At 48.9% G+C, this 26,472-nt stretch overlaps 2 protein-coding genes and 2 long non-coding RNA genes across 10 annotated transcripts in view; 3 read left to right on the forward strand and 1 right to left on the reverse strand.

Moving 5' to 3' along the window:
* The window catches only part of LCMT2 (leucine carboxyl methyltransferase 2), a 29,119-nt gene extending 28,944 nt beyond the window's left edge, over positions 1–175 (reverse strand). For 5 of the 6 annotated variants that reach the window (XR_009966052.1, XM_062625236.1, XM_062625237.1 and 2 more), the window contains exon 1: positions 67–149. Coding sequence is in view for 4 of the 6 variants with exons in the window: in XM_062625236.1 (XP_062481220.1) it covers positions 67–105 (39 nt within the window). In the remaining 2 variants the exon portion in view is untranslated. Of the gene's footprint in view, positions 1–66 lie in introns of all 6 variants that reach the window. The other variant, XM_062625240.1, reaches the window with a different exon arrangement.
* On the forward strand, positions 174–11,503 carry LOC134167025 (uncharacterized). Of its 2 annotated transcripts, none has more exons than XR_009966054.1 (3): positions 174–494; positions 3,193–3,252; positions 11,118–11,503. It is a non-coding gene; the product is annotated as an uncharacterized LOC134167025 (long non-coding RNA). The 2 variants fall into 2 exon arrangements; XR_009966055.1 differs by lacking the exon at positions 174–494 and adding an exon at positions 2,543–2,716.
* A 2,327-nt stretch (positions 11,504–13,830) lies between these two features.
* On the forward strand, positions 13,831–18,257 carry LOC134167024 (uncharacterized). Its single transcript, XR_009966053.1, has 2 exons — positions 13,831–15,838; positions 16,381–18,257. It is a non-coding gene; the product is annotated as an uncharacterized LOC134167024 (long non-coding RNA).
* A 5,573-nt stretch (positions 18,258–23,830) lies between these two features.
* Positions 23,831–26,472, forward strand: part of DCHS1 (dachsous cadherin-related 1) — a 51,409-nt gene continuing 48,767 nt past the window's right edge. The window contains exon 1 of the mRNA XM_062625224.1: positions 23,831–24,102. The gene's annotated coding sequence lies outside the window, so the exon portion shown is untranslated. The remainder of the gene's footprint in view (positions 24,103–26,472) is intronic.

A 26,472-nucleotide genomic window follows, 5' to 3' on the forward strand; every position in this document is an offset into this window, starting at 1 on the left:
CCCAGGCCCCGCCCCCGGGTCGGGGTCCCGTAGAGACCCGCCGGGTCCTGGCAGCGGATCACTCACGGCGGCGCCGCGCGGAGCTCCGGGGCGCCCGCGGCCCATCCTCCTCCGCTTTGACGCCAAGACCGGAAGGCGGCCGCAGGAAGTGACGCAGCATCTCGTACAAACAGTCACAGGCCCGTTAGCGGTGAGGAGCTGCCGGCTGAGCGCGCCCCCTGCCGGGCCCGCCCCGCCCGCTGCTATTGTGCCGGTCCCGCCCCCGGGGCGACCCCCTGGGGTCCCAGCCTGGCCGCCCTCCGGTCCTAGTGCCCGGGGTCCGGGTCGGGCCGCCCCACGCTCAGCGCTGTCGCCACGGCATCCGGCTCACCGGTGAGCGCAAACCCGACCCTAACCCGGCAGCGAGGGAAGGCCGAAAGCACGTCGCCACCGCAACGGGCAGCCGTCGCGCTGTGAGCGGAGGGGTCGGGATTGAAGAGCGGAGCAGGGGCTGAGTGAAGGGCTCCCGGGACGGGGCACGGGGTATCCGGGGCAGCGTGCCCGTGTCCCGCGCGGGGTGCCCGGAGGGTGTAGGGCTCCCAGGGCAGGGTGCCCGTGTCCCCGGCGAGGTGCCCGGTGAGGCGGGATGCCGAGGTCCTCAGGGGGTGCAGGGCTCAGTGGCAGGCGCTGGGCTGAGTGCAGCGAATGTTTCAAGCTGTTTGTCTTCAGGATTTGTACTTGGAGCTGCAAAGGAGCCACGGTAGCCTGGGCTGTGTCAGGTGTCACGAGCACCGTGGTCACTGCCCTGTTCCATGTCCACTCCACAAATTAGTATTCTGGGCATTAAAAATAAGTTACGGTCTCAAAATGTCACTTTTATAGGGAAGGGTCAGTACGGTTATTTCTAACCGGGACGCTGTTAGAAAGCTCAATCCTCAGCCCAGTGCTAGCATTTTATCAACACCCACGTACAGATTTGCCCCTGAGGCATGTTGTGTCAGTGTTGCCTTTCAGGTGACTCCTGGTGTAGCTGAAGCAGCCGGTCCTTGCTGCTGCAGGCGCAGGGCAGGACACACACAGGTAGCTCCTGTACTTCTATTTGTATTCCAGATGTGTGCGCAGTTCTGCAGAGATCAGTCAGGGCTGCCTGCGCCTCCAGGTTCCCTTTTGCTGGCTGCTCATCACTTTGTCAATCTCGTCACATCTCTGGGATCTGGAAATGATGTTTTGAGTTAGTTACAAGTTAGGACTTGCAGGGAATGCTAGCCCATCCTGCTGGCACTTCGGATGCTGCAGGTTTTCTGATGGTACTAGTGTCCTGAGAATTATGATGGAATTAAACACATGGCAGCAAGCTGAGGAGTGGCTTCTGAACTCATCCTCCCATCCCAGAAAGTCTTTCGCAGTCCTACGTTTCTATATCGGTAACAATCCGTAAGCTGACCCTGAAACATTTACTGGGCATCTTGGGTTTAGCACATGAACACAGACCCAAACAGGAGGGTGCTGCTGGGGGGTTCATTTCCTGTCCTTAGTTCAAGGCACCACGTGTGTCCTCCAGGAAGGGAGCCTCTGTATCAGATTCCCTTGGCAAAGCATGAGAGGGTGGTGTGCAGGTGGTATTTTCGTTTCCATGTCCTTCTTATTTTGGAAGGGTGTTCTGGAGCCTGATTGCTGTAAGTAGATGGAAACCTCCAAATTTCTTGCTGCATGTATAAATGGCCAATTTATATCGATTTATTCTTGATCCACAGTTAGTCTTAATCTGAAATTGTTTCTTTACCTTTCAGCCACTGACTCCAAGCCAAACAAATTTGTCACCTCTTGGGCTGTGTTTTGCCAGACTAAGGCTATCTAAGGAAGTTCTGCTAGTGGGAAGCAGAAAGCTTTTAAGAGGGGATGGATGCTGTGCACAGGGCAATGGCTGTCATAGACCTGGCACTTCCCTCTGGTTTGGACATCTTCACATGGAGGTGGAGATGCCTCTTGCCTGATGTGCATGGGCAACCTTCCCCTGCCTGGTTGCTCCTCCCAGTTCTCTGAGGATTCCCCTGGGGCTCTGCATGACATCCGAAGCTTGTGAGGAATGCACAACTCGCCCCAAATAACAAAAAACACATAGCAGAGCAGCACAGGCATCTGGGGGCCCCATCCTACTCCCTCCCCCAACTGGACGGGCACTCTGAGGAGAGGGGAGCCCATAATGAGAAGCATTTGCTGCAGCAGCTATCTATAGGCCTTTGTGTTTGGGAGTGGGCAAGGGACAGGCACAGCCCTGCCTGCCTGACCCCAGAGCTGACGTCAGAGAACCCCAAATGAGTAACAGGGAGTTCTCCGGAGAACGCAGCACAGCAAAGCTGCACAGCGTGGAAGGTGGGACATCAGCACCGCTGAACAAAATCACCGATTAAATGGGAGGTGTTGCTCTCACAGGGAGGTATTCTGTATCCATGGGATCCAGATGCCGGTTTCAATTTAGGTGGGCCAGGGAAGTTTGGGTCTTTCTATCGGCTGACTCAGCAACACAGAATCTGTGCTTCTTCCTATAAGGAAGAACTGTCAGTCCTGGGCAAATTAGTGGAAGGGCTGAGCGCACAGCATAAGAGGGGGTGAGGATTGCCATTAACTATACAACCAAGATACATTTCTAAGCAAGATAATGATGTCTGTTTGGGATACCAACAACAACTAGATATGTTGATATCCTAGGAGGTCTGCTTCCCTGTTTTATTCCCAAGTAACATTGTGGTCTTTTAAAATCTCCTTGTTAATAATTCAGAACTTCATTAAATGATGTTATCCATTCCAAGAGACTTACCTCAGGCACTGCCATGGTCATCTCTCTCTGAAAACTGACAGCTTTCTGAAAAATGTCTTGAAGTCTCCTCCTTGCAGGAGGGATGCTCCTACACTTCCCAAGTGATACTGACCTCTCTGCTTCTGTCTGCATGGTGGGAGGCTCTCTTCATCTCCTTACCCACCACAGAGCTCCTCCGCTGCCTGTTGCTTTCTCCATTCTCAGTAGCACGTTCCCAAACATGGTGGTGTGTTTACATTCAGTGATCCTCTGTGTCTTGTGAATGAACGTGACTGGGGTAAAGCACCCATGATGCTTCTGAGAGACTGATATGGCACCTTAGGCTGTAGTACATGTGTTCATGCTACTTAAACACCTTATCATACCAGCTCAGTTTGCTTGTTCTCTCTGAACAGGTCAAACTCCAGTTTGAGTTACCATCCAATGTGGATTTTTTTCAGAGAGGTATGAGCAAGGTAGGAGCCTTTAAATTCCATTGAAGGACATTTCTGCCTCTGTTTAAAGGCCTGATGTATGGTAGTGCTGCTTGAATCAGCAGGCTGAAGCATATCAAGGCTCCTTTTGTATTTTAGAAAAAAGACCCTGCCTTGTTTTTCTCCCCACATGCAAACATTATACACTGTCTGTTTCAGAGTTCCTTTGGTGACTTCAAAGCCTTAAAAGATCTGTCTCTCATATTGTTTCCTCCTCAAATCTCTGTATCAATTCCCTGTCTGTAAAATGGATAGAAGACAAAATTTCATACCTCCAAGGCAGGGGAGGCAGGTGGAGGGGGAAGCATGAGGGAAAAAACAAGGAATTTTGGCTCATCAGAGATAGATAAGGGATTTCTGTAAGGCATTTGTCCATAGTACATGAAGAGCTGATTAAACACTGAGCGGTGATTCTGATGAAGCTTTTGGTTTAAACTCCACTGCTGTATTTCACAGTGGGTCACTGTCAGCCAGCAGCATTGTTTCTAGGGGAGACCCACAGAGCAGTTCGTGGTTACAAATTGGTGGCTGGGTCCTGTAAAGTAGGAAAGATTTATCAATTACATTAGATGACCAACAGAGTATGAGTTCTCAGTTTGATGAAATAGAATCATAGAATCGTAGAATAGTTAGGGTTAGAATGGACCTTAAGATCATGTAGTTCCAACCCCCCTGCCATGAGCAGGGACACCTCATACTAAATCATATCACCCAAGGCTCTGTCCAACCTGGCCTTGAACACCACCAGGGATCAAGCATTCACAACTTCCCTGGGCAGCCCATTCCAGTGCCTCAGCACCCTAACAGTAAAGAACTTCTTCCTTAGATCCAATCTAAACTTCCCCTGTTTCAGTTTTAACCTGTTACCCCTTGTCCTGTCACTGCAGTCCCTAATGAACAGTCCCTCCCCAGCATCCCTGTAGGCCCCCTTCAGATACTGGAAGCTTCTCTGAGGTCTCCACACAGCTTCTCTTCTCCAGGCTAAACAGCCCCAGCTTTCTCAGGCTGTCTTAATGCAGGAGCTGCTTCAGCCCCTGATCATCCTCGTGGCCTCCTCTGGCCTTGTTCCAACAGTTCCATGTCCTTTTTATGTTGAGGACACCAGAACTGCACACAATACTCCAGGTGAGGTCTCACAAGAGCAGAGCAGAGGGGCAGGATCACCTCCTTCGACCTCCTGGTCACGCTCCTTTTGATGCAGCCCAGGATACGGTTGCTTTCTGGGCTGCGAGCACACACTGAAGCCGGCTCGTGTTCATGTTCTCATTGACCAGCGCCCCCAGGTCCTTCTCCTTGGGCTGCTCTGAATCTCTTCTCTGCCCAACCTGTAGCTGTGCCTGGGATTGCTCCGACCCAGGTGTAGGACCTTGCACTTGGCATGGTTTAACTTCACGAGGTTGGCATCAGCCCACCTCACAAGCATGTCAAGGCCCCTCTGGATGGCATTCCTTCCCTCCAGGGTATCAACTGGCATACACAGCTTGGTGTCATCAGCAAACTTGCTGAGGGTGCACTCAATCCCACTGTCCATGCCACTGACAAAGATGTTGAACAAGACCGGTCCCAACACTGGTCCTAGACAAATAGCTAGACCAAAAGGTGTTTTGAATAGTATATAAAAAGGACAGCATCATAGGATGGAATGGAGCGGAATGGAATGGAATGGAATAGCATGAATAGTTCATTTGGAAAGTACCTACAACAGTCATGTAGTTCAGCTGCAAAGGGTTGGTATTGCGTACATATATTTCATTAGTATAATAATTACTGGCATAATGTTAGTGTTCTGGGATCAGCTTTTCAAACCCATTTGGTTTGAAAGGAGTCAAAAGGAGTTCTGGTTTGAATCTCTTTAGTTTAAAAATGGTTGTAAAATTAACCAGGATGGAACTACAAAAGGACTTCTAGAAAATGAAGTCAAATCTGTATCTGGACTGTGAGTAAATTTTGCCAGGGTTCAAGGTCTGTGATACCTTCTGTGTTCCTCTGGCAGGTGACATTATTTCTTACCAATTTCCTGATGTTTCAAGGATCACCAGTGTTATATTGCCATGTTTGCCAGCAGACATAGTGCTGCTTTCCCCAGATTAGAATTTCTCATCCATATAATATTAAAACCAGAATCACATTCACCGTTTTCTTCCTAGGAGGCTCAGATGAACAGGACTAGCAAAGGAAAAGTGTCCCTACCCCCAGTTTTCCAACTTCCCATTCTCTCAGCTTTATCCTGCTATTATCTCCGCTCCCAGGAACACATAACCTAACACAGACATTTAGCTGGACTCCAGGGAGTCTCTGGTCCATGAATTTGGCCTTGTTTATAGTATCTGAGCCACAATGTCATCACTTTGGGGCCTCACACATAGATGGCAAGCAAGGAAACAATATAAATTATGCTGGCCCCTGCTTTCTTGTGGTGTCATCTGTACTTACCAGAAACTTTGTTCTGGGATGGGAATGGAGAGGGAGGCACTTTCTATTCTGAGTGGAGAAAGCAGCACCAAGGAAGGTTTTGATTATCTCCCATCAGTGCAGAGCAGCCAGGCTGCCTGTAGTTGCAGGAGCTGATGAACAGTGCAGTCCCAGCCCAGTCTATTGCAGTGAGAAGAGCTGCAGGAATGGAGCATGTTCTCACCCCATGGGAAAAGGGTCCTTGGAGGATGAGGCCAGATCATAGTAAGATCCATAATGGAGCTCTTCCCACAAGGACTGGACTCCTTCTGCCAGACTTGGAGCAATAGAGTAAAGCAAGCACTGCTGAGGAACGGAAGTGCAGCAGGCTTTTCTTTCTTTTGTCCCATCTCTCAGCTCTGCTTGAGGTGACATTGTGCTGTGGAGAATGGCAGTCTGGGCTTGTCCTTCTTACCTGTCCAGAGGACTAAGGTAGAGGTTGGGCCATTGCTGTTGATGCCCTAGCAGGGAATGTTGCAAACGTGGAAGATGTTCATCTCTTTGTTTTTATGCCTTGCCTTGCTCTTTTCTACAGGGCAGCATGGTACAGTCCAGCAATTTGGGGTCCTGCTATGAAAACTATCTGCTCAGCTTCCCTCAGCTTCCTGCCTGCTCTTCATCCTTCAGATGCTTTGAGGGATGGTTCTTTATGTGCCATTCCCATATTTTGTATTCCTTCTGTCTTGCTGATGCTCGTTCTCCCCTTAACTGTTAGTAGTTCACATTAACTTTGCTAGATCCTTTTTCTGCTTGTTTTTGCTTTACCATTGTAAGTATGAATCTAAATCCTGCATCCCTATTGCAAAAGCTGCTACTTCTTTCCCTCCCCCTTAGTTTGTTTAATATTTCTTTCCACCTTTTTCTGTTTGCCCAGCAGGTCATGTTGCTGATTTTAACATCACCTTGCTTTCTGCTGTTTCTGAAATACCCTCTGTAAAAAATGCATCTGTCCCTGGCATCGTTGTTGCCTCCCTGTCTGTGTCCTGAGTCCTTCAGAGACTTTGATGCCTTTATTTCACATTTCTCAAGGTCTAAACTCCTGATGGATCATGTTGCTTGAATTGGGTCAGACTGTGGGAAATGCTGCACTGCTGTTTTTCCATTGTTGCCTCTTCCCCTACCCTGCCTCCTTCCCTCTTTCCCTCTACAGAGCAGTGCTGTGTGCAGCTTTTCAGTGTTGCTGTCACCAGTCTCCGCCAGCTAATTCTCTTCATGCTCTGTTGTCCTCTACCCTTAATTTGTTTTCCCCTTCTCTTCCATTACAAGCTCTACCCTGTAAGTCCTCAGCCCTTACATACTCCTGGGGTCTCTCTCACCTCATGCACTGGTATTAACAAACCCTCATAAGGTCTGAATCCTGCCACTTTACCGTCTTTCCTCCCACCGCCATTTTGCCATCTTCCTAGTTTAAAATGGGAAGGTTAAAAGTTTTGTTTACTCCCTTGTCCTCAATTTCAGGTTTCTTTAGCCTGGTTTAGCTCATTCCTCAAACTCTTTCCTTCTCCTGCTTTCAGCTCTTTCTTTGTAAGAGCTCTCTGCTTCCTCCCACAGGAGAGGAACAAGAAATAATCTCTTCTTTCTCTGCCTTGCTTTCATTCTTCTCCTCTTTCTTCTCCCCATCACAAACGCAGCAATTTCTTACCTACTTTATTCTGTTATTGTAATCTCAGGTAACATATTCTGAGAATCTCAAGCGAAGCATTTTAAAGAATTTGTGTGACTCATCATTCGCTTTAGAAGGGAACACGGTATTTTTACAACAAATAGTGAGTCTGTAGCACATTGGGTTCTGGACTTCAGCCTCCAAGGCTATAGGATACAATATGAGTCATAAAACCTGTGATGCACAAAGGCACTCAGGCACAGAGCAAGTGCTGCAAGATGTGCTAATTTTCTGTAAATGACACTTAAACCTTATATTTTAATAGACTCATAGAATGGTTCGGGTTGGAAAGGACCTTAAGATCATCCAGTTCCAACCCCCCTGCCACAGGCAGGGACACCCCACATTAGACCATGTCACCTAAGGCTCTGTCCAACCTGGCCTTGAACACTGCCAGGGATGGGGCAGCCACAGCATCTCTGGGCACTCTGTGCCATCACCTCAGCACCCTCACAGGGAAGAGCTTCTGCCTTATCTCCAACCTGAACTTCCCCTTGAACCCATCACCCCTTGTCCTATCACTACAGTCCCTAATGAACAGTCCCTCTCCAGCACCCTTGGAGGCCCCTTTCAGACACTGGAAGCTGCTCTGAGGTCTCCACGCAGCTTCTCTTCTCCAGACTGAACAGCCCCAGTGTTCTCAGCCTGGCTCCATACAGGAGGTGCTCCAGCCCCTGAGCATCCTCGTGGCCTCCTCTGGACTTGCTCCCACAGCTCCATGTCCTTTTTATGTCCTTTTTTATTGAAGAAGTAATGAATCAATAGTAGCCACAAAGCAGAAGACCTGTAGTTGTGGGTAAAGTAGGTTAGGGGTAATGTTTCTCAGAACTCTAAAAGCTGCATGTTGTTCATTCTGTCATCTGGCTGTGGCAGAGGATGCTGATGCCACTGCACATCTCAAGTGTGTCTTAGGTGAGTGAAGTTGGATATGTTCCCTCTCTAAGCACAGATCTGGACACTGGACTGGATAGAACTGGGAAAGTGCTGGGAAGAGTCATCTTTGCCAGTAATGAAACCAAAACCTACTATTTTATAGTAGTTTGGTTCCACTTGGAAGGGACCTTCTACTCTAGTCCAATTGCCTGACTACTTCAGGGCTGACCAAAAGTTAAGGCATTAAGGGCATTGTCCTTAATGAAGAGGTACTGAAGTTGCCTCTTCAACACTGACTGGCATCAACCACCTCCAGGAAGCCTGTGCCAGTGTCTGACCACCCTTTCTGTAAAGAAATGCTTCCCAATGTCCAGTCTAAACCTCCACCTGAAGCAGCGTTGAACCGTTACCACACATTTTGTCCCTGGATATCAGGGGGAAGAGATCAGCACCTCCCCCTCCACATCCCCTCCTCAGGATGCTGCAGAGAGCAAGGAATTTACCGCTCAGCCTCCTTTCCTCCAAGCTAGACAAACCCAGGGTCCTCAGCCTCTCCTCACAGGACATGTCTTCCAGCCCCTTCATCAGCTTTGCTGCCCTCCAGAATTGCCCCTTGAGCTCCCCCAAGCCCAAGCAGGGCATGGAGCCTGTACCCCATTCTCCAGCACATACATGTTGATGAGGTGGGCCAGCATGGACACGTTCAAGTATCATCAAGTATCATCATGCACCTTCACGTCCTTCTTAAATTGTGGTACCCCAGAACTGCTTGCAGTACCAAAGGTGAGGCTGCACCATCACAAAATACAGCAGGGCAATCTCCTCTTCTTGACTGGCTGGTTATACCGTGTCTGGTGCATCCCAAGGTGCAGTTTGCCCTCTCAGGTGCCAGGCACAGTGCTGGCTCTGTTGACCCTGCTGACAACCAACATCCCTGCGCCCCTTTCTGCAGGGCTGCTCTCCAGCCACTCCTCTCCTAATTTATACTTGTGTCTGGCATGACTGCATCCCAGGGGCAGATTATGGGGTTTGCTTTTGTTAAACTTCATGCCATGGATGACTGCCCAGTCCTCCAGTCCATCTAGACACCTCTGCAAGGCCTCATGTTCCTCAAGAGTCAGCAGCACCTCCCAGTTTAGTATCATCAGCAGACTTACCAATGGTGCATTCAACTCCTGCATCCAGATCATTGATAAAATATTGAACAGAGCTGGCCCTCAGATTGAGCCCTGAGGAGCACCACTGGTGTCCAGTCACCAGCCAGATGTGACCCTATTCACTATATCCCTTTGATCCCTGCCAGTTGTTCACCCAGCACACTGTGTACTTGCTCATCTCACAGTTGGGCAACTTGACCAGAATACTGTGAAGGACAATATCAAAACCCTTAAAACCCAGAAAAGCTACATCCACCACTTCAGGTGACTTTCTCATAGAAGGGTATCAAATTAATCAGACAGGACTTTCACCTCTTGAGCCCATTTTGACTGCACCTGATAACTGCACTGCCCTTTAAATGCCTCTCAGTAGCAATTTCAGTGCCCATAAAAGGAAGGTCACTGTTCCACAGTTGTGGTCCTCCAGCTGAGAGGACCGGGCAGCCCAAGGTCTATCGTTAGCATTAAAAATTGAGGCCAAAAAAAAAGCATTGAAAATTCTGTGAGCCGTCTTTCAGTGTTAGAGGTAACTGGTGAAGCACATCCACGTGTCTAGACTAGGAAAAATGGATGTTGAAGACCTCAGTCTAGTCTCAGGCATCTTTCAGTGTGCACAGAAGAAAGGGAATGCCAGGAGCAGACGATATCAAAGAGCATCTAGCTTAACACAGCATACTTTGGGAAGCAGAAGCATAAGCAAACTGTCTCTCCAGTGTCAGCCTGGAGAGATGCTTCACACAGAAACCTATCCCGAATGAACAGTGATAGCTATCCACTATTCTGCCTTCTTACTCACACCCATTTTCTTAGCCGCATTCACATTAGATCAAGAGCCTCACAGCTGTAGCAGTGGCACACAGTATTCAAGTCAGCCTTAATAAAAGACCATTCTGAAATGCTCTGCCTCCTGACAGGTCAGTACCTGAGTGTGACAAATTAATCTTGCCCTGCAGCATCTAATGGGCAACTCCTGAAGAGCTGCTGTTCTAAGAAAAAGACCCACACAGTGAAGAGTCACAGAGGAATTGCAACAAGAGGAATTATGTCACAACAGTAAAGACAGAAACAAGGAGTGTTATAAACGAGTCTCTTCCAACAGGAGGGACTCTGGAGAAGTAGAAGGTGACTTGCTACAAAATTCTATGGTGTAGCTCAAAAGCGTTTGAACTGGAAACAGCATAGCCCTGCATTACCAGTGGGCGTCATTCACTGGCCAGGGAGCTTTTTTCTGTCTCTAGCAAATGGTTCTGTGAACTGCTGCAAAGAAACTACTACAGTCCCTGTGGCAGCACCAGAGTGTAGCTAAGCATCCCTCAGTGATGATCAGGATATACCCACAGAATTAAAACTTGCCCTCCTTCTGTGCAGGACGAGCTCAGAGTCTCCAGATCAAGAACAGACCCAGTGGATGTTTCACCTTTTTGACTGATGTCCACCTTTATGCAGAGTGCCTTTCACATCCTCTGTATACATGCAGTGACCACTTCTTAAACTTGTGACAAAAACGAAAGAACACTTTTTAATGTGAGAAAATTTATGCCCAGGTCCTCAGTAATTTGCCTGTTTCAAAAATTAAGCTAGCATGAAACTGTATTTCACGTTCTCATAAAAGCAAAGAGCGCATCCTGGTCTGTGCACAAAGCTGCTAGTGGTGTTCTGTGGAAATGTCATGATATGCTTCTTCTGTTTTCATGTTTTTCTAGGTCTGTGCTGTCAAAGAGAGAACACTGGGCTAGATGGATCTTTGGTCTAACGTGAGTTTAACATCTTTGTCAGTGACATGGCCAGTAGGATTGAGCACCCTGAGCAAGTTTGCTGACAACCCTGAGCTGTGTGGTGCAGTTGACACACTGGAGGGAAAGGATGGGATCCAGAGGGACCTGGACAGGCTGGAGAGGTGGGACCATGTGAACCTCAAGGAGTTCAACAAGGCCAATTGCAAGGTCCTGCCTCTGGGTCAGGGCAATCCCAAGCACCAACACAGGCTTTGGGAGAGGGGCTGGAGCAGCCCTGGGGAGAAGGCCTTGTGGTGTTGGATGATGAGAAGCTCCTCATGACCCTGCTTCAGGGTGCACTTGAGCCCAGACACCACCCACCCGCCCCGCCCCATGTGCTGGGCTGCACCCCCAGAGCGTGAGCAGCAGCTCAGGGAGGGGATCCTGCCCCTCTGCTGCGCTATGGGGAGACCCCCCCTGCAGCCCTGATTCAGCTCTGGGGCAGCAGCACAAGAGGGACGTGGAGCTGCTGGAGCGAGGCCAGAGGAGGGCCAAAGTCTGCAGAATTTTTCAGTTCTTAGGCAGAAGCTCTTCCCTGTGAGGGTGCTGAGGCGCTGGCACAGGGTGCCCAGAGAAGCTGTGGCTGCCCCATCCCTGGCAGTGTTCAAGGCCAGGTTGGACACAGGGGCTTGGAGCAAGCTGCTCCAGTGGAAGGGGTTCCTGCCTGTGGCAGGGGGTTGGAACTGGATGAGCTGCAAGGTCCCTCCCAGCCCAAACCATTCTATGGTAGCCATAGAACTACAGAATCACAGCAAGGTTGAGGTTGGAAGGGACCTTTGGAAATCATCTGGTTCAAGCCCCATGCTCATGCAGTATCAAGGAGCTATAGATCTCCTCAGTGAACTTCTTTGTACTTGTATGTGCAAATCAGTTTAGCCCATTGATCTTATAAGCCATTTATTATTGCTAGACTACTGTTTATTATCTTCTAATGTTTTCATCTTGTATCTCACACATGTAAAAGAGAATTTTGACCAACTATTCCTTCTTGGCATCACTAAAAGTTTTTCTATCTTCATATAACATAAATTCACAAAACTGCTCTATGCTGGATTTCTTTTGTTCTTAATTTACTTCAAAGCCAAAAGCATGCCATTTTTATGCTTTTGTGCTGTCAGGGGTTTATTCTTTCTTTTTCCTTGGCTTCACTTTTACATAACTTAGTAATTATGTCACTTAGAAATTCTCTATTTCCCCTTCCCAGCTCCCTCCTTTTCTGTTTGCAGGGTACAGATTTGACTTATGCTGAAAGCAGACACATTCCCACAATTAAAGCTTTGGGTTTTTTTGTGTTTTTTTTTTTGCAATCCATGTTATTGTAACACTGAATATTCTGCTCCTTGAAAACCTCCGATCCTTGAATTTTGTTGAATTCTGTCTTGCAGTTCTAAGACCTGCAGTCTAATTTCATGTGTCTACACATCATGTAGATATTTGGGATAATGGGATGTCTGTGGGATGATCTATTACGAGTCCCAAGCAGCAACAATATTATGAGTCTATTATGAGTCCCAAGTAGCAACAGATAGATTGTCTGTGATTTCTGAGAGCTCTTCATGCACAAGTAGCAGTGCAACGCAGCACTGCCAGTTGACATTGCTGCAGGGCGAAAATTCAAATGCTGCTTATCTTTGGGGTTTTAGATCAATCCAGTTTGTGTGTATCCCCTACTTCATACTGGGGCTGTCAGTTCAGGAAAGCCATGTCTATTTTGCTTGGTCAGTTGTCAGGGTCTGATACTCTCTGACCAAGTTCTTTTAGATATGCCACACTATTAAAGGAGGGTTTAAAACCGTTTGCCAAAAGATTTACTTACTCGAAGGTATCTGACATTACACTGGGATTTGTTTAGCAGAGGGATACAGCATATACTGAAATCACAACGTAAGTGTAATACAGCAACATACAGTTGAACCTCAATACGAATGTGATTCCCATTACTAGTCTCTGTATGCTCACTGTCACGATGATGGGCAGCCACAGTTCAATACTTCTTCATATTCCCATTAAAACATGATGCATCTGTCTAAACTTGCTTTAAATATATTAAGATGTCTCAGTGAGAAAATTTGTCAGAAGGAATATTTGAGGGTCAGTGTTGCTTCAGTGGTTTTGGTGATTTAAAAGTAAAGTCATTGCTGATAAAGTTGTAGATGATACACTGAAAAAGTAAGAAACAATGAACTAGTAAACTGGATCCTCTCAAACAAGTTTGCTCTTAACAGAGCCAAATGCAAAGATTTCCATGATTATGGGACTGCCCAGACAAAAAAAAAAACAGTAGTGAACTTCACTTTACACTTCAATGTAAACTGAAGCTCAAGCTAGCTTTGAATTCATGGAGAGGGAAGAAATGACTGAATCTGACCTGAATGAATGCACCCACGAGTGATGAGGGAGCTGGATGCCAGCACTATGAGGCCACTCTCCGTTATCTTTTACAAGTCTTGGTGCCTGGGGTGTTCCTGAGGACTGGAAGAAAGCAATTATCACTCCTGTCTTCAGGAAAGGCAAAGAAGATCCAGGGAGCTACAGGCTGATCAGCCTCACCTCAGCCTCTGGGAAGCTGATGGAGCAAATGTCCCTGTAAACTATTTCCAAGGAAGCAAGAAGGTGAACAGGAGCAGCCAGCAAAGCTTAACTGACCTGATGTCCTTCTACCATGAGATGACTGGACATACAAGGGGAGAGCAGTGGTTATTGTTTGCTTGAACTTTAGGAAGGGTCTAGTTGTCCCTGCTTTGAGCAGGGGAGGTGGATTAGTTGTAAATGTCCCTTACAACTTCAATTACTCCGTGATTCAATCCTTCTTATGACCATATATATTCTGGTTTGGAGGTACCCAATCCCTGATTGTGAAATAAATCTGAGCAAAACCAAGGACTGTAATGAACTTCCTCAGTTTTCAGCATTATTTCCTTTACTTTTCTATGTCCTGTTTTTCCTTCATTTATTGTGGAGAACAGTTATATGGACATAAACCACTTTTCCCACTGTTCCTTAAGGTATCCCACCTCATTGACACCATCAAATTGAAACACAAGATTCCATTTAAACATACAAAAAGATTTTCTCCTGTGAGGGAGGTAAAACACTGGATCAGGTTGTGCAGGAATATTGTGTAGTCTCCTGCCTTATTGATATTCTGAACGAAAATGGACACAGTCCTAAGCAACCTGCTGTAGTTGACATTGCCTTGAACAAAGGAACTGGACTAGAAGTCCTTCAGGTATTCCTTTCATCTTCATCTATTCTAGGATTCTAGGATTCTGCTGGCTTTCCAACAGCACAAAACACTGTCATTCCCACTCAACAGTAAGAGGACAGTCATCTAGTACACTGGCATCAGGAAGAATAATCAGAGTCATAAAATCATAGAATCATAGAATGGTTTGGCTTAGAAAGGACCTTTAAAAATCATCTAGTCCAACCTTCCTTGCCATGGGCAGGGACATCTTTCACTAGATCAGATTGCTCAAAACCCCATCTGACCTGACCTCGAACACCTCCAGTAACCAGCTGGGTTAAGCACTTCTTAGGACACCTTTAGTAGCACCTACATGGTATGTTTTTTTCTCTTTCTGTTTAAATTGCATGATACTTTCTGTAACTGCAGACTGTACAAGTCACAGCTATTGCATGGAGGCACAGATGTTAAAGGCAGAGTATCAGCTTCTCCTTCTGTTTTATTTTTTCCACAAGCCCTAGTGTGATTTTAAATTTAAATTTTCAAAGTTTATAATCCTCATCTCCTCTAAGATATTCTCTTGATGAACATGAACAGGGAAGGATCCTATCTATGACTGATGACAAAAGTCTTTGGTAGCCACTAAATTGCCTTTGGGCAGACAAGGTGCAATTTCCAGTTTACAAAACTGGAAATTAACAGTTATATGTGTGTATATACATACATATACAGTTATATATATATACATAACTGCCTTCCTTACAAATCTAAGCACCTTTCAGAAATTCATTAGGCAGCATTGTAAAACCTCTCTGATGTGCCTTAGGTGAGGAATGCAGTAAAGAAACATGGAAAAAAGAGGCATGTCTGTTATGACCAATAATATATAATAGTAGCAGAGAGCAAAGGCAAGGACTGGGAGAATGAAGAACTGCCACTTTAGGAGAAAATCAGGTTTGAGGTCATCTAAGAAACTTGAAAGTGCACAAATCTATGGGACCTGGTGAGATGCATCCGTGGGTCCTGAGGGAACTGGTGGGTGAAGTTCCTAAGGCACTGGCCATCATATTTGAAGTTCCCACTGACTGGAAAAGGGGAAACCTAACCCCCATTTTTAAAAAGGGAAAAAGGAAGATCTGGGTAACTGCAAGCTGGTCAGACACACCTCAGTGTCCAGCAAGGTCATGGAGCAGATCCTCCTGGAGACTATGCTAAGGCACATGGACAATACGGAGGGGATGAGTGACAGCCAACACAGTGTCACTAAGTGCAAATTGTGCCTGACAAATGTGGTGATCTTACACGACAGGGACTCCTGAAGGCTGCTTCTCTGTGTTCTTTGTCACCAGGGTGCTGGTAGCAGTGGACCCGTGTTTTCCTTAGTCAGTCTCCTGTTGCTGCTGATGCCACTGCAGAAGGCTCTCTTGTTGCACTTCACAGTTCTTGCCAGATTTGACTCCAGGTGGGCATTGTGTCTCCTGATCCCCTGTCTTCTTGCTTGTGTAAGATCATGATATTCCTCCTGGGTTACCTCTCCCTTCTTCCCTCTCCCAGAGCCTCACAGTGGCCTGGCTTATTTTTAGATATTTAAGACTCATTAAGTTGACTCATAAACAAAACTCATTTTCTTCGTTCTGGAAGGTCAGTTATGTCCCTCAAGGGTTATGTAAAGCAGAATAACTTGATGGTTAGGTCCAGCTTGACTCTTCTGTGGAGGAGCTGCATGGCTGCGGTTTAACCTGGAGATCTCTGTAACTTTTTTAAGTGTGTGGTATTCTTAACCTATGTGAATTGCATTAGAGCAGTTGATGTTACCTAATGGTAACGTCTGTGTTAAACTGCGTACATTATAGCAGCTTAAACTGAAAGTTAATGGTTGGGGGGGAGGTTAATAGTTTGTACACTGTAAATTTATCCTACAAACTGGTCTGTGTCCGGGCTCACAAGCCATGCTGCAGCTGCTACCCATGGATTAAGATTGTGTAACCAATATATGTCCACTAGATGGAGATGTATCACACCAGTTCCTATCCCTCCTGTCGGTGGGGTAGCAGGGTGCCTTGGTGTGTCACCCTTTCTACTTTAAGAACCGCAGCTTCCCGTGCCTATTTGTGGCAGGTATATTTAGTGCAGTTCAGACCCTATATATGCCTGCAGCATATTTAGAACGGGCTGTTTGGTCAGTGTGCGCTGTTGCCAGTTTGCTTGCTGGCGTGCAGGAGCAGAGTGTATTGGTAGGATATCTTGTTGCCTCCCAGCGTGCATTGGCTGTGGATGATAAACTTCATTTGTCTAAGGCAAAAAGAAGGTCAGACCTTCTGCATTTGTGTTTTTCTTGTTGGAATCATCAGATCTTACTCCACATCCTGCCCCTCTGTGACAGCCCAGAGCCTGACCCCATGCTCCCGAGGCAAGCACTCAGGTACAGGTGGGGGATTGCTGGACAGTCCCATTCCCCTGCAGACTCCTCCCAGCTCCCTGCTGCTGGGCAGAAGAGTCCAGTGGAGTCGATAGCTTGTGGGTGAGACTCGACTCTGCTGATCTCAGAGCCTTTCCTTCCTGAACAAACATTTTCCATTCTGAAATAATCACCTCACTATATATAGAAAGCTCCTCCAAAGCGAAACCCATGTTCTTTGGGAAGGGATATTCCTCAAATTGTTTTCTTCCTTTTAAAAGCTCCAACAGGCCCTTTGCCATCAAGCTTGTACATGTTTGTGAATTCTGCTGATCAGAAGCATGTGTTCACCTCACATGAAAATAATCTGGATTCCCGATGCAGCTTCTGTGCTCCCCACCCCCACTGCACGGGTCCTGAGGCTGTCTGCAATCACAATCCACAGGATTTCGGAAACCACCTCCCCATCTCACTTCCTCCCAGCTGATTTTCAGGGGAATAGAAGGAGACTTGTTTGCTAGCAGGGGGGAAGTCCAGGCCTTGGTGAGCAGCTTTCTAAGAGGCACCTATGAGAATGGTGCGCTTCAGTCAGCGTTAAGTTTGCAGAGGCTGCTGCCAAATGAGGTCACCCTGGTGCAGAAACGTGGACGAAGAGCTTCCAGAAGAGGAGGATGGAAGAAGCCAGGACAGGAAGTAGAGCCGTCAGTAGCACAGGGCTCAGCTCAGTCAACTCCCTGCTCTGGAAATGCTGATTTCAGTTTTGTCTTGGCTCACAAACTAAAATGGATTAAATGGTTTCATTGTCATCTTCCTATTTCTCGTCATAAAAATCATTCTTTGGTTTGACACAGTTTAGTTGTCTCTCTGGAAGGTGTCTGCTGGGGCAAGCAGCATACACAGGGCAGTTCAGCCACGAGGTCTGGGTGCCTTTTGGGAATCACAAAGCTCAAAGAACCTCAAGGAGAGACTCCTTTTCAAACCATGTAACATCTGCTGAGCTAGCACATCTCTTGAGAAAGGCAGAACACCACAATACCAGCTTGGAGTGGGTCTTGCCAGGGACAGCAAGGATCATCTGGTCCAATCTCTCTTGGGAAAGAGACAAGACGGCCCAGCACCCTGTTCAGCCAAAGATGGACAACCTGGACTGCTAGGGACCTCTTATGCCTTTTTCTTAGTTATTCTAGTGATTAATTCCTCCTTCAGTTGAACTGTTGCTCTTTACTTTAGTTTGTATAATGGCCATTCCACCCCAGTGCTCCTGTTTGTTTGCTAGATTGAAACATTACACACAGTGGAAAAAAAATTCTTTCTTACAGACCCTTAGAAATCACTTGTATTTTTAATTTTTCTGAAGTTCTCCATGTGGAAACTTGTTCTGCTGATGTTGACTCCTTCTTATGACTCTGACTGCTTCGAGTTTTCTGCAGTCTTTATAAATATTGAACATCAAATTAGCATCACTAAAGCTGCAGTAATATAATTTCCCTATTGTTCTGTGTGTTTCTCTTTGGTCAGTCCATACTTCCTTACAGATTCTTAGTCAAGATACTGAACAAGCATTGATGATAGAAATATTAAAATTATTATTATTCCTTGTAGGAAGATTATCCACTTGGTAGGAATAGTAAGATGTACAGATAAAGACTGAGAAACAAACGTCTATACGGTAGTTCTCAGTGTTTAGTTTATAGTTAGCCACAGGTTGAATATGAATCAGCTATGGGCATGTTGTTGCAAAACCAATGTAACATCATATGAGATGATATAAACAGGAATATAACTGGCAGGATGCATGAAGTAACATTTCTGGCTCTGCTTTGCTGTGATAAGGCCCTTAGCCACAGTACTGGGACCAGTCTTAGGGCCCTTCAGAGAATGTAGACAAATCTGAGAAAGTCCAGAGGAGACGGCTGGAGGTTGAGAAAATACAGGATGTGAAGATTAAATTCTCTGGGGCAGTTTAACTTGAAGAAAAGTGAGAAGATATGAGAACCACCTTGATTTGTAAAAGACAGTTGCAAAGAGAACGATCTATTTCCAGTGTTCATGACACTGGATAGTACAAGATAGAATGTACAAGATAGTACAAGGAAGAATGGGTTTAAATAATAGCAAAGAGAAATTAGCACTGAATCGGTGGACTGGCAGGTTTATGAAGTCTTCATTATGGGAGGACCTGAAGGTGCACATCTGCTGAGCATGACAGGGGCTCCTGTGCTCAGTGGAACCCTCTGTGAGGGATAGGAATAAAGCAGCTGACAGCCCTGGGTTTGTTTTTCCTGCTGTTTAAAATCTGCCCCTGCTCTGCTCTTTAGGAAGTACCTGCAAAGAATATAGCTGCTGTCTCACTTGTAGCCTTACGCTTCCATGTTCCTTGTTGTATCTACCTACTTGTCTTCACTTTTGATTGTTTTCTCTTCTGGGCATGAATTGTTTTATTGCTGCACTTGTAGTCTTAACCTTTAGATGCTGCTATAACTTACAATAATACCAAATGAGCTTTTTGAGAAGTCCCGTGCTGAGCTACCAAGGGAGCTGCTGGTTGGGAATGCAAGGAACTGGCAAAATTAAGAACAAGCCCAGGCCTGGGACAGGTGAAATGATGAGCACTGGAACTCCCAGCCTGCAAGATGGATGGTGTAATGTAAGTAATGTAAGTTCAAGACAAGGAGGCAGCAAGGAGCAACATTTTAAGTCCAACTGTTTCACAGGTTTTGCTGTCATAGAGAATTCCTCTAAAAAAAGAGGCAAGGTGGACAACTGAGTGTTCAGAGCACTTAGGACTGTACAAAAAAGAGCCATGGAAAATAGGCTGTGGGGAGTCCTTACCAGGCTACCATGAGAAAGATGGGTAGCAAGGGGAGGTGATGGCTCAGCATCCTTCCTTCAGGCATAATGTAGTGTGATGTTAAGACCACTGCTCAGTCCAGCTGCTTCCAACACTCCTGAGCTTCAGCACATTTCCAAGGTAAAGAGAAGGCAAAAACTCAACCTGCTGTACCCTAACTGCCCACCACATGCAGTGCAGGGGGAGGACCTGGCATTCAGGCTCCAGGCTGCTCATGAACAAACCCTGTAACACAGAAACGTGCCTGTTGCAGGACCTTTATGTGACAGGAGCTTTGTGTCCATCCTGACAAGCAGGAGATGCAGAGCTCTTCCACTGTAAGCTTCCAATCTAAGTCAGGTTGCCTTCAGCAGCATTTCCTTTGACCAGGCTTTGAGTACAGAGCTGCAAAGCCAAGGGACCAGCCCCATTTCCCAGGTGAAATGTTTTTGCAACTCCTTTATATTTCATGGCTTTCAAGGGCATTCCAAATGGTAAAGGCAAACTTGGGATCTCACCCCAAAGCCCTTACTCCTGTCTCAGGGAGAGTTGTGCTGCTTCTCTCTCTCCCAGCCATGGATGTTCCTAGCAGGTGCCTGCCTTCCTTTATTTTTAACCTCCATTCTGAATGCAGGAAGCCTTTGCTTGCTGTGAATGTCCGGGAATCAGAGCCTAAGCACATCCCAGAAGGATTTCCTGTTTGGGACTTTTGAGCTAGGCTTCAGCCTGCAAGCGTGGAAGCCTCCGAGCAACTTAGTGCTGCCGGGCTCCCTGCTAGTTGCTCCTGTCTGGTTCAGGAGCAGCCTGCCGCCTAGCAGGAAGGTGCTAAACTGACAGACCACTTCCCACCTGCTATGGATGAGGGTGAGAACATGGAGAGTCCAGTCAGGGTGGGGATGTGCTTGACTCCAGGATCGGGGTCAGGGTGGCAGAAGAGCCACACGAGAGAGAGCACAACATCCCATTACAGTGCAGCTTTTGCCTGTAGCTCTAGGACAACACAAAGTACGCAGAGTGTGTTTTCTGTGCTTGTAGTGACATGCTCCGGTCACTACTGACTCCGTTTGCTCGGTTTCACTGGCTCCTACATTATTGCCATTTCTCAAGTTCACCATAGCACTGATGAATCCAGAGTCACCTTCACAATGTGCCCCCTTCTCCATACTCTGGTCTCCATGTTATTTCTATCGAAAGGCATGATACAGCAGTCCTGTCCCAACCTTTACTACTACCAGTAAACTTCTGCCCTGAATAGCTGAATAGCAGATTTCTGCTCTTGTTTCTGTATCTGAGTTGCTCTTACAAGGTATAGGTTAACTTACATTTTTCTATCAGTCCGCATACAGCTTCAAAGGTATGTGCATGTCAGAAAGACTGTTGAAGATCTCTCTGAAGGCCAAGCACATGATACGGATCTGTTCACCCCTCTTTTGCCAAGGGGGATCAAGAATATATAGTAAATTAGAATTTACTGGGAAAAGGAATGCACTGATTTCCATTCCTAAGTAGAAACAACACTTGTGCACAAACTGCAAGTCTGAGAGGAGGGCTGTTTAATGATGTGGGGCAGTGCCTGGGGTTGAAGAATGACAAACATCACAGATTACTGAAGAAAGGAGGAGTGAAGTGAATGTCCATGGAAAATGCAGATTGCTTGCAGTAGTGTGAAGGATTCAAGGCAGATTTTAAAGGGAAATGATAATTTCAAAACATGACAATAAATGGCAAATGTGATCAGCCTCTTTGGGTAGCTTTTTCCAGGGCTGCACAATTCTCCTGGTGAAAAACACCTCCCCCAGTGTTCACTCTGAATCTCCCAGGCTGTAATTGTGCCCATTGTTACTGTTCTATTGGTGCCATCATCTTTTTAACATGTCCTAAAGTAGCATTAAGATGCCATTAAGAAGACCCTTAAGCTACTCATCACCAGCCTGAGCAAGCCCAGCTTCTTCAGTGCCTCTTTCTACCTGTCATGTGTGCCTGGCCCTTACCGCTCTGCTAGTTTTTCCATATTCCTCATGAACAGGGGTGCCAGGAATGTAGCCGGGATTTCAGGGTGGCTTCACCACCTCCCAGCTTGAGGGGATAATTATTTCCCTTGATTTGCTGCTCACCCTTCTCCTGTGTAGTGCAGGAAGTTGTTCGCCTCATTTGCAACGAGAGCAAACTAGGATTCTTGATTCTACCCCTACCTCCAGGTTCCTTTCAGCAGGAGTGCAATTCGGTTGGTTCCCACCCTGGACCAGTTACAGGCTATTCTGCCTCAGGAACAGAACTTTGTACTTCTCCTCACTGAACTTCATGAGGTTTCTGCTAATCCAATTCTTTGAGTTTCTAGACATCTCTCTTGACCAAAGTTCTGCCATGCAACATATCAGCCACTCCTCCAAGTGTCATCTGCAAACTTGCACTCTGTGTCCCCATACTGCACAGCACTGGCTCACAGTTCAATGCTTGCTGTGCTTTCCTGGCTTGCAGGCACCAACTCCGTATCGAGTCACTGATCACTACCCTTTGAGCCCAGAGGTGCAGCCAATTTTCACCTACTGCTCTGTTCCTTCAGCCCATACATCCTCAGGTTAGAAATTGGAAGGTTGAAGGGACCTTTAAAGGTCATCTAGTCCAAGCACCCACAACAAGCAGAGACATCTTGAACCAGATCAGATTGCCCCGAGCCACATCCAACCTGGCCTTGAACACTGCCAGGGATGGGGCAGCCACAGCTTCTCTGGGCACCCTGTAACCCACCCTCACTAAAAGAATTCTTTGTTATATCTAGTCTGAATCTATTCTCCTTTAGTTTAAAACCATTACCCCTTATGCTATCGCTACAGGCCCTATTAAAAAGTCCTGCCCATCTTTCTTTTAAGCCACCTTTAAGTATTGAAAGGTTGCAGTACATCTCCCCTGAGCCTCCTTGTCTCCAGGCCAATCCCCCTGCCATGTCCCTCAGCCATTCCTTATCACACTTGGGCTCCAGGCCCTGCACCAGCTCCGCTGCCCTTCTCTGGCCCCACTCCAGCACCTCAATGTCTCTCCTGTAGTGAGGGGCCCAGAGCTGAACTCAGGATTCGAGGTGCGGCCTCACCAGTGCCCAGTGCAGGGGCACAGTCCCTGCCCTGGCCCTGCTGCCGCACTGGTGCTGATCCAGGCCAGGATGCTGGGGGCTTCCTGGCTGCCTGGGCACAAGCTGCTCATGTTCAGCTCTGTCAATCAGCACCCCAGCATAGGTCATTTTCCATGAGCAGTTTTCCAGCCACTCTTCCCCACTCCTGGAGCATTTCATGGGGTTGTTCAGGACCCAGCACTTTGCCTCATTGAATTTCATACCACTGGCCTTGGCCCATTGATCCAGCCTGTCCATATTCTCTGAACTGGTTGTCACTGGTGGAAGAACCTAGATATTTTCCTGAGGAAGGAGATTGAGCTGTGGCCTTTATAGCACAAGAACTTAGCAATGGACTGTCATAGCCAGTAGTCACTGGCAGCTTCTCTACTAAGAAGGCAGAATAAAAGAAGGTCCAGCAGTGATTATTGGCCTGGAGGCAGAGTGGCCTCTAACCCACACACCAGTACTTCTGGGACCTGGCCTAGCTGGAGCAGGGAAAAGCAGTTCAAGCGGCCAGGCTGAGCCAAGCAGGAGCCACTGGTGAAGAAGCCTCGACAATCACTCACCAGAGTCTTGGTTTGACTCATCACAGACTGGTGAAACCCAACCACTTGCAGTGCAGGCACTACAGATGAGATAGTACCTTCCACACGGACATTAGATGCCCTGATGTGAGCCAAGGTGCCAGCATGTTACAGGTTACAGCTACTTGGACTCTGGGCTCTCTGCATAGGAAGGAACAGAGAGCAGAGAATGGGCTGTGCCTCTGCGATCGTGGCCCCAGTGCCCCCAGTATCACGCACAGCCTCCCTCCATCTCCTGCCCAGCCCTCTCCTTGCCCTGTACCATCCCGACACTGCCCTGCCCTCGTTCCTGCCTATCCCTTCCCATTTCCCCGGGCTCCCGGCGCCCGTTTCTTCTTCCCTATCCCTCTTTACCCCGGCTCCAGCCGTTCTCCCCGACGCTGCACCCCGGACCCTTCGTGTCCCGCCACGGGATCCCATCGCCCCGGACCCCAACCCGGGGCCGCTCGGAGGCCGCCCTCCGCCGGCGCGCTCCGGTGGCGGGGCGGGGATGGGGGGAGCGGGGGGAGCGGGGGGCTGAGGGCGGCGCTGGGTCGGGTTTCAGCAGGAGCCTCCGCGCCGAGCCAGCGCCGACCCGCCGCCGAGAGCTCCGCGGGGCGACCGGGGCGGCTGCGGCACCGGGTAGCACCGACACAGCGGGGTGGCCGCGGCAAAGGAGCGCTCCGCAGCGCTGGGGGTACCGAAGCGGCCAGCGGTATCGAAGCGACCACGGCACCGGAGCACCGGGGTACCGAAGCGGCTGCGGGACGTCTTGGCGGAGCCGGATTCTGCGGGATGTGAGCGCAGTCAGCGCGGGACGCGCGGTGTAAGTGCCAGTGCCAGGCACCGATCCCCTCGGGCTGCCCCGCGCCCTCGCCCGGCGTTCCGCACAGAGGAATCGCCGCAAGGCGGGCCGGGCCGGACCGGGCGGGACCGGGACCGAGACCGAGACGGGGCCGAGGCCCGGGACTGGGACCGGCACCGGGACCGAACCACGGCCAGGACCGGGACCGGGCGCTTTGTTCTGCCTCCGCAGCGCAGACAATGGAGCGGGGGGGCGGGGGGGACGCGCCCGCGGCGGCGCAGCACCAGGGATTCGCGGCCGGACCGGCCTCGCCCGCGGCGCGACGGCAGCGGGGCTGGCGCTGGCAGCGGAGGAGCGGGACGGGGAGGGTGCGGGACCGGTGCTGCCACGGAGGTGGCCGCAGGGGAAGCGCTGCCGCTGGGCGGGAGCTCGGAGGAGCCGCGGAGGCGCCAGGCGGAGGGAACTGGGGCTGGCAGAGCTGCGGCACCGGGAGTTCACTGAGCGCAACGTCGGGGATGGGGATGTGCCCGGAACACGGCTGTGCCGGGGGCGGCTGGGAAGCCACCGGCGGTGCGGGGAGCCCCAGGCGCCGGGGGGCCGTGGGGGAGAGAGAGGTCTGGGAGCTCTGAGGGAGGGAGACGCCTGACAGCCTGGGGCACCCGTGGACACGGCGCAGACACTGCCCTGCGGCACCTCTGCGATGGGCACATGGTGTGGTAGGGGCCAGATCAGATGCGTGTGGGCCAGAATGTGGGAACTGGCTAATGCGTGAGGAGATTTTATTAGTGTCCTCTGAGGGGGAGAGTGTTTCCAGAGGCAGGACAGCAGGCAGGAAGCTCTGGTGTGGCACAGAAATGGGATGCACAGGTATGCAGTGGAGCTTAACTGAGAGCGTGGTCACCTCATGGAAGGCTGGTCACTGTTCAGAGCTGGTATCAGAGGGAAACGAGGCCATGTGGCTGGGCTGGAAGTGAACAATAGGGTGCTGGTCCTGAAGGCCCAGGTGGGTGGTGGTGGAAGGGCCAGGAGGCATGGAAATGGTATCTGTAAGTAGTGGCAGACAGTAAAGGCTGAAGAAGAGTTGTTAGCCTAAGGCTGCAGTGCTGGCAAGCCTGGGCTGTGGCTGGCTCTGAGAGGCGATAATGAGAAACTCTTGAGAGAAAGATCTCTGTGAATGTAGAAGAGAAAAGCATGTTCCAGGTCAGTAACTGGTGCTCAGCAAAGATTAAACGGGCTTCTGCATCCTTCTTCAACTGGACTGGAGTCTCAAGAAAACATCATTACATGACTCATGGCCTCTCATGTGAGACTTTGGGTAGGGCATCAGCAGCATCTGCAGCTTTGATGGAGCTTTTGCACAGCAAGCACTCTGACATCTGTTTGTGGCATGCACAGTGGGTGCCGTCTTTCCAGCTTCTCTTCTGGGGCCACTGTGGGCCTGCTAGGGCTGCCATGAGATGAGAGGTGCCACTGGAAGGCAGGGATGCACGCTGGTCCCTCTGTGATTCCAGATCCTTTTTATTTGTTTGTTTTCCCATATGTGGTTTGTGTGCTAAGTGCAGGCTGGCCTCTCCTGGTCCCCTGATGCAGTCTGGGCTCTCCTGGTGCCCTTATGAAGGCTGATCTCTCCTGGTGCCCTGATGTAGGCTGGGCTCTCCTGGTGCCCCAGACCATCAGCTCTAGGCTGGAAGATGCTGATGGTGCAACTCATGCCATTTCAGCTGCCATTCTTGTTAACTTCCTTGCCGTGGCTGTGGGCCCCAGGCACCTCTCTGGACAGGTTCTGGCACCAGCAGTTTTCTTCAGAGGATTCTGCTGCCATTGCTGACGCAGAGACTCAGTGCCGGTGGTGGGAGGGACAGCGAGGACGGGGCCGCCCGCTCACATTACACAGCCTGGGCCTGGACCACTTCAGCCAGTGCTGAGCTCTCTGCTAATTGGAAGCAGCTGTTGGGATGTGGTGACTCTGCATTCACTGAGGTCACTGCTGCCTTCCTCTGTGACCCCTGCCTGCAGCCTTCACAGGAGCAGGGGGCTGCCACCAGTGGCTGCAGCCCTGGCAATTGCATCTCTTAGCAGAGAGGTAGCTATGCTCTGAAACAACCTATTTGTGTCTGGGGAGGATGGAAATGGAGAAGTTTACACAGACTTTTATCACAGATTCACAGACTGGTTTGGGTTGGAAGGGACCTCAAAGCTCCTCCCGTTCCAACCCCCTGCCACAGGCAGGGACACCTTCCACTAGAGCAGGTTGCTCCAAGCCCCTTCACACCGGGCCTTGAGCACGTATCACTGGTTCCCTACCCCAAGAACCCTAATTTCAAATCCCTGTTGCCACAGTGCTCTCAGCTGCTTCTCATGCTCCCCAAATTAAACTTTTCAGGTTTCTCC

The sequence above is a fragment of the Pezoporus occidentalis genome, unplaced genomic scaffold (genome assembly GCF_034315485.1).
Source record: "Pezoporus occidentalis ecotype Australia unplaced genomic scaffold, CSIRO_AGI_Poc_V1 ctg279, whole genome shotgun sequence".
Lineage (NCBI taxonomy): Eukaryota > Metazoa > Chordata > Aves > Psittaciformes > Psittacidae > Pezoporus > Pezoporus occidentalis.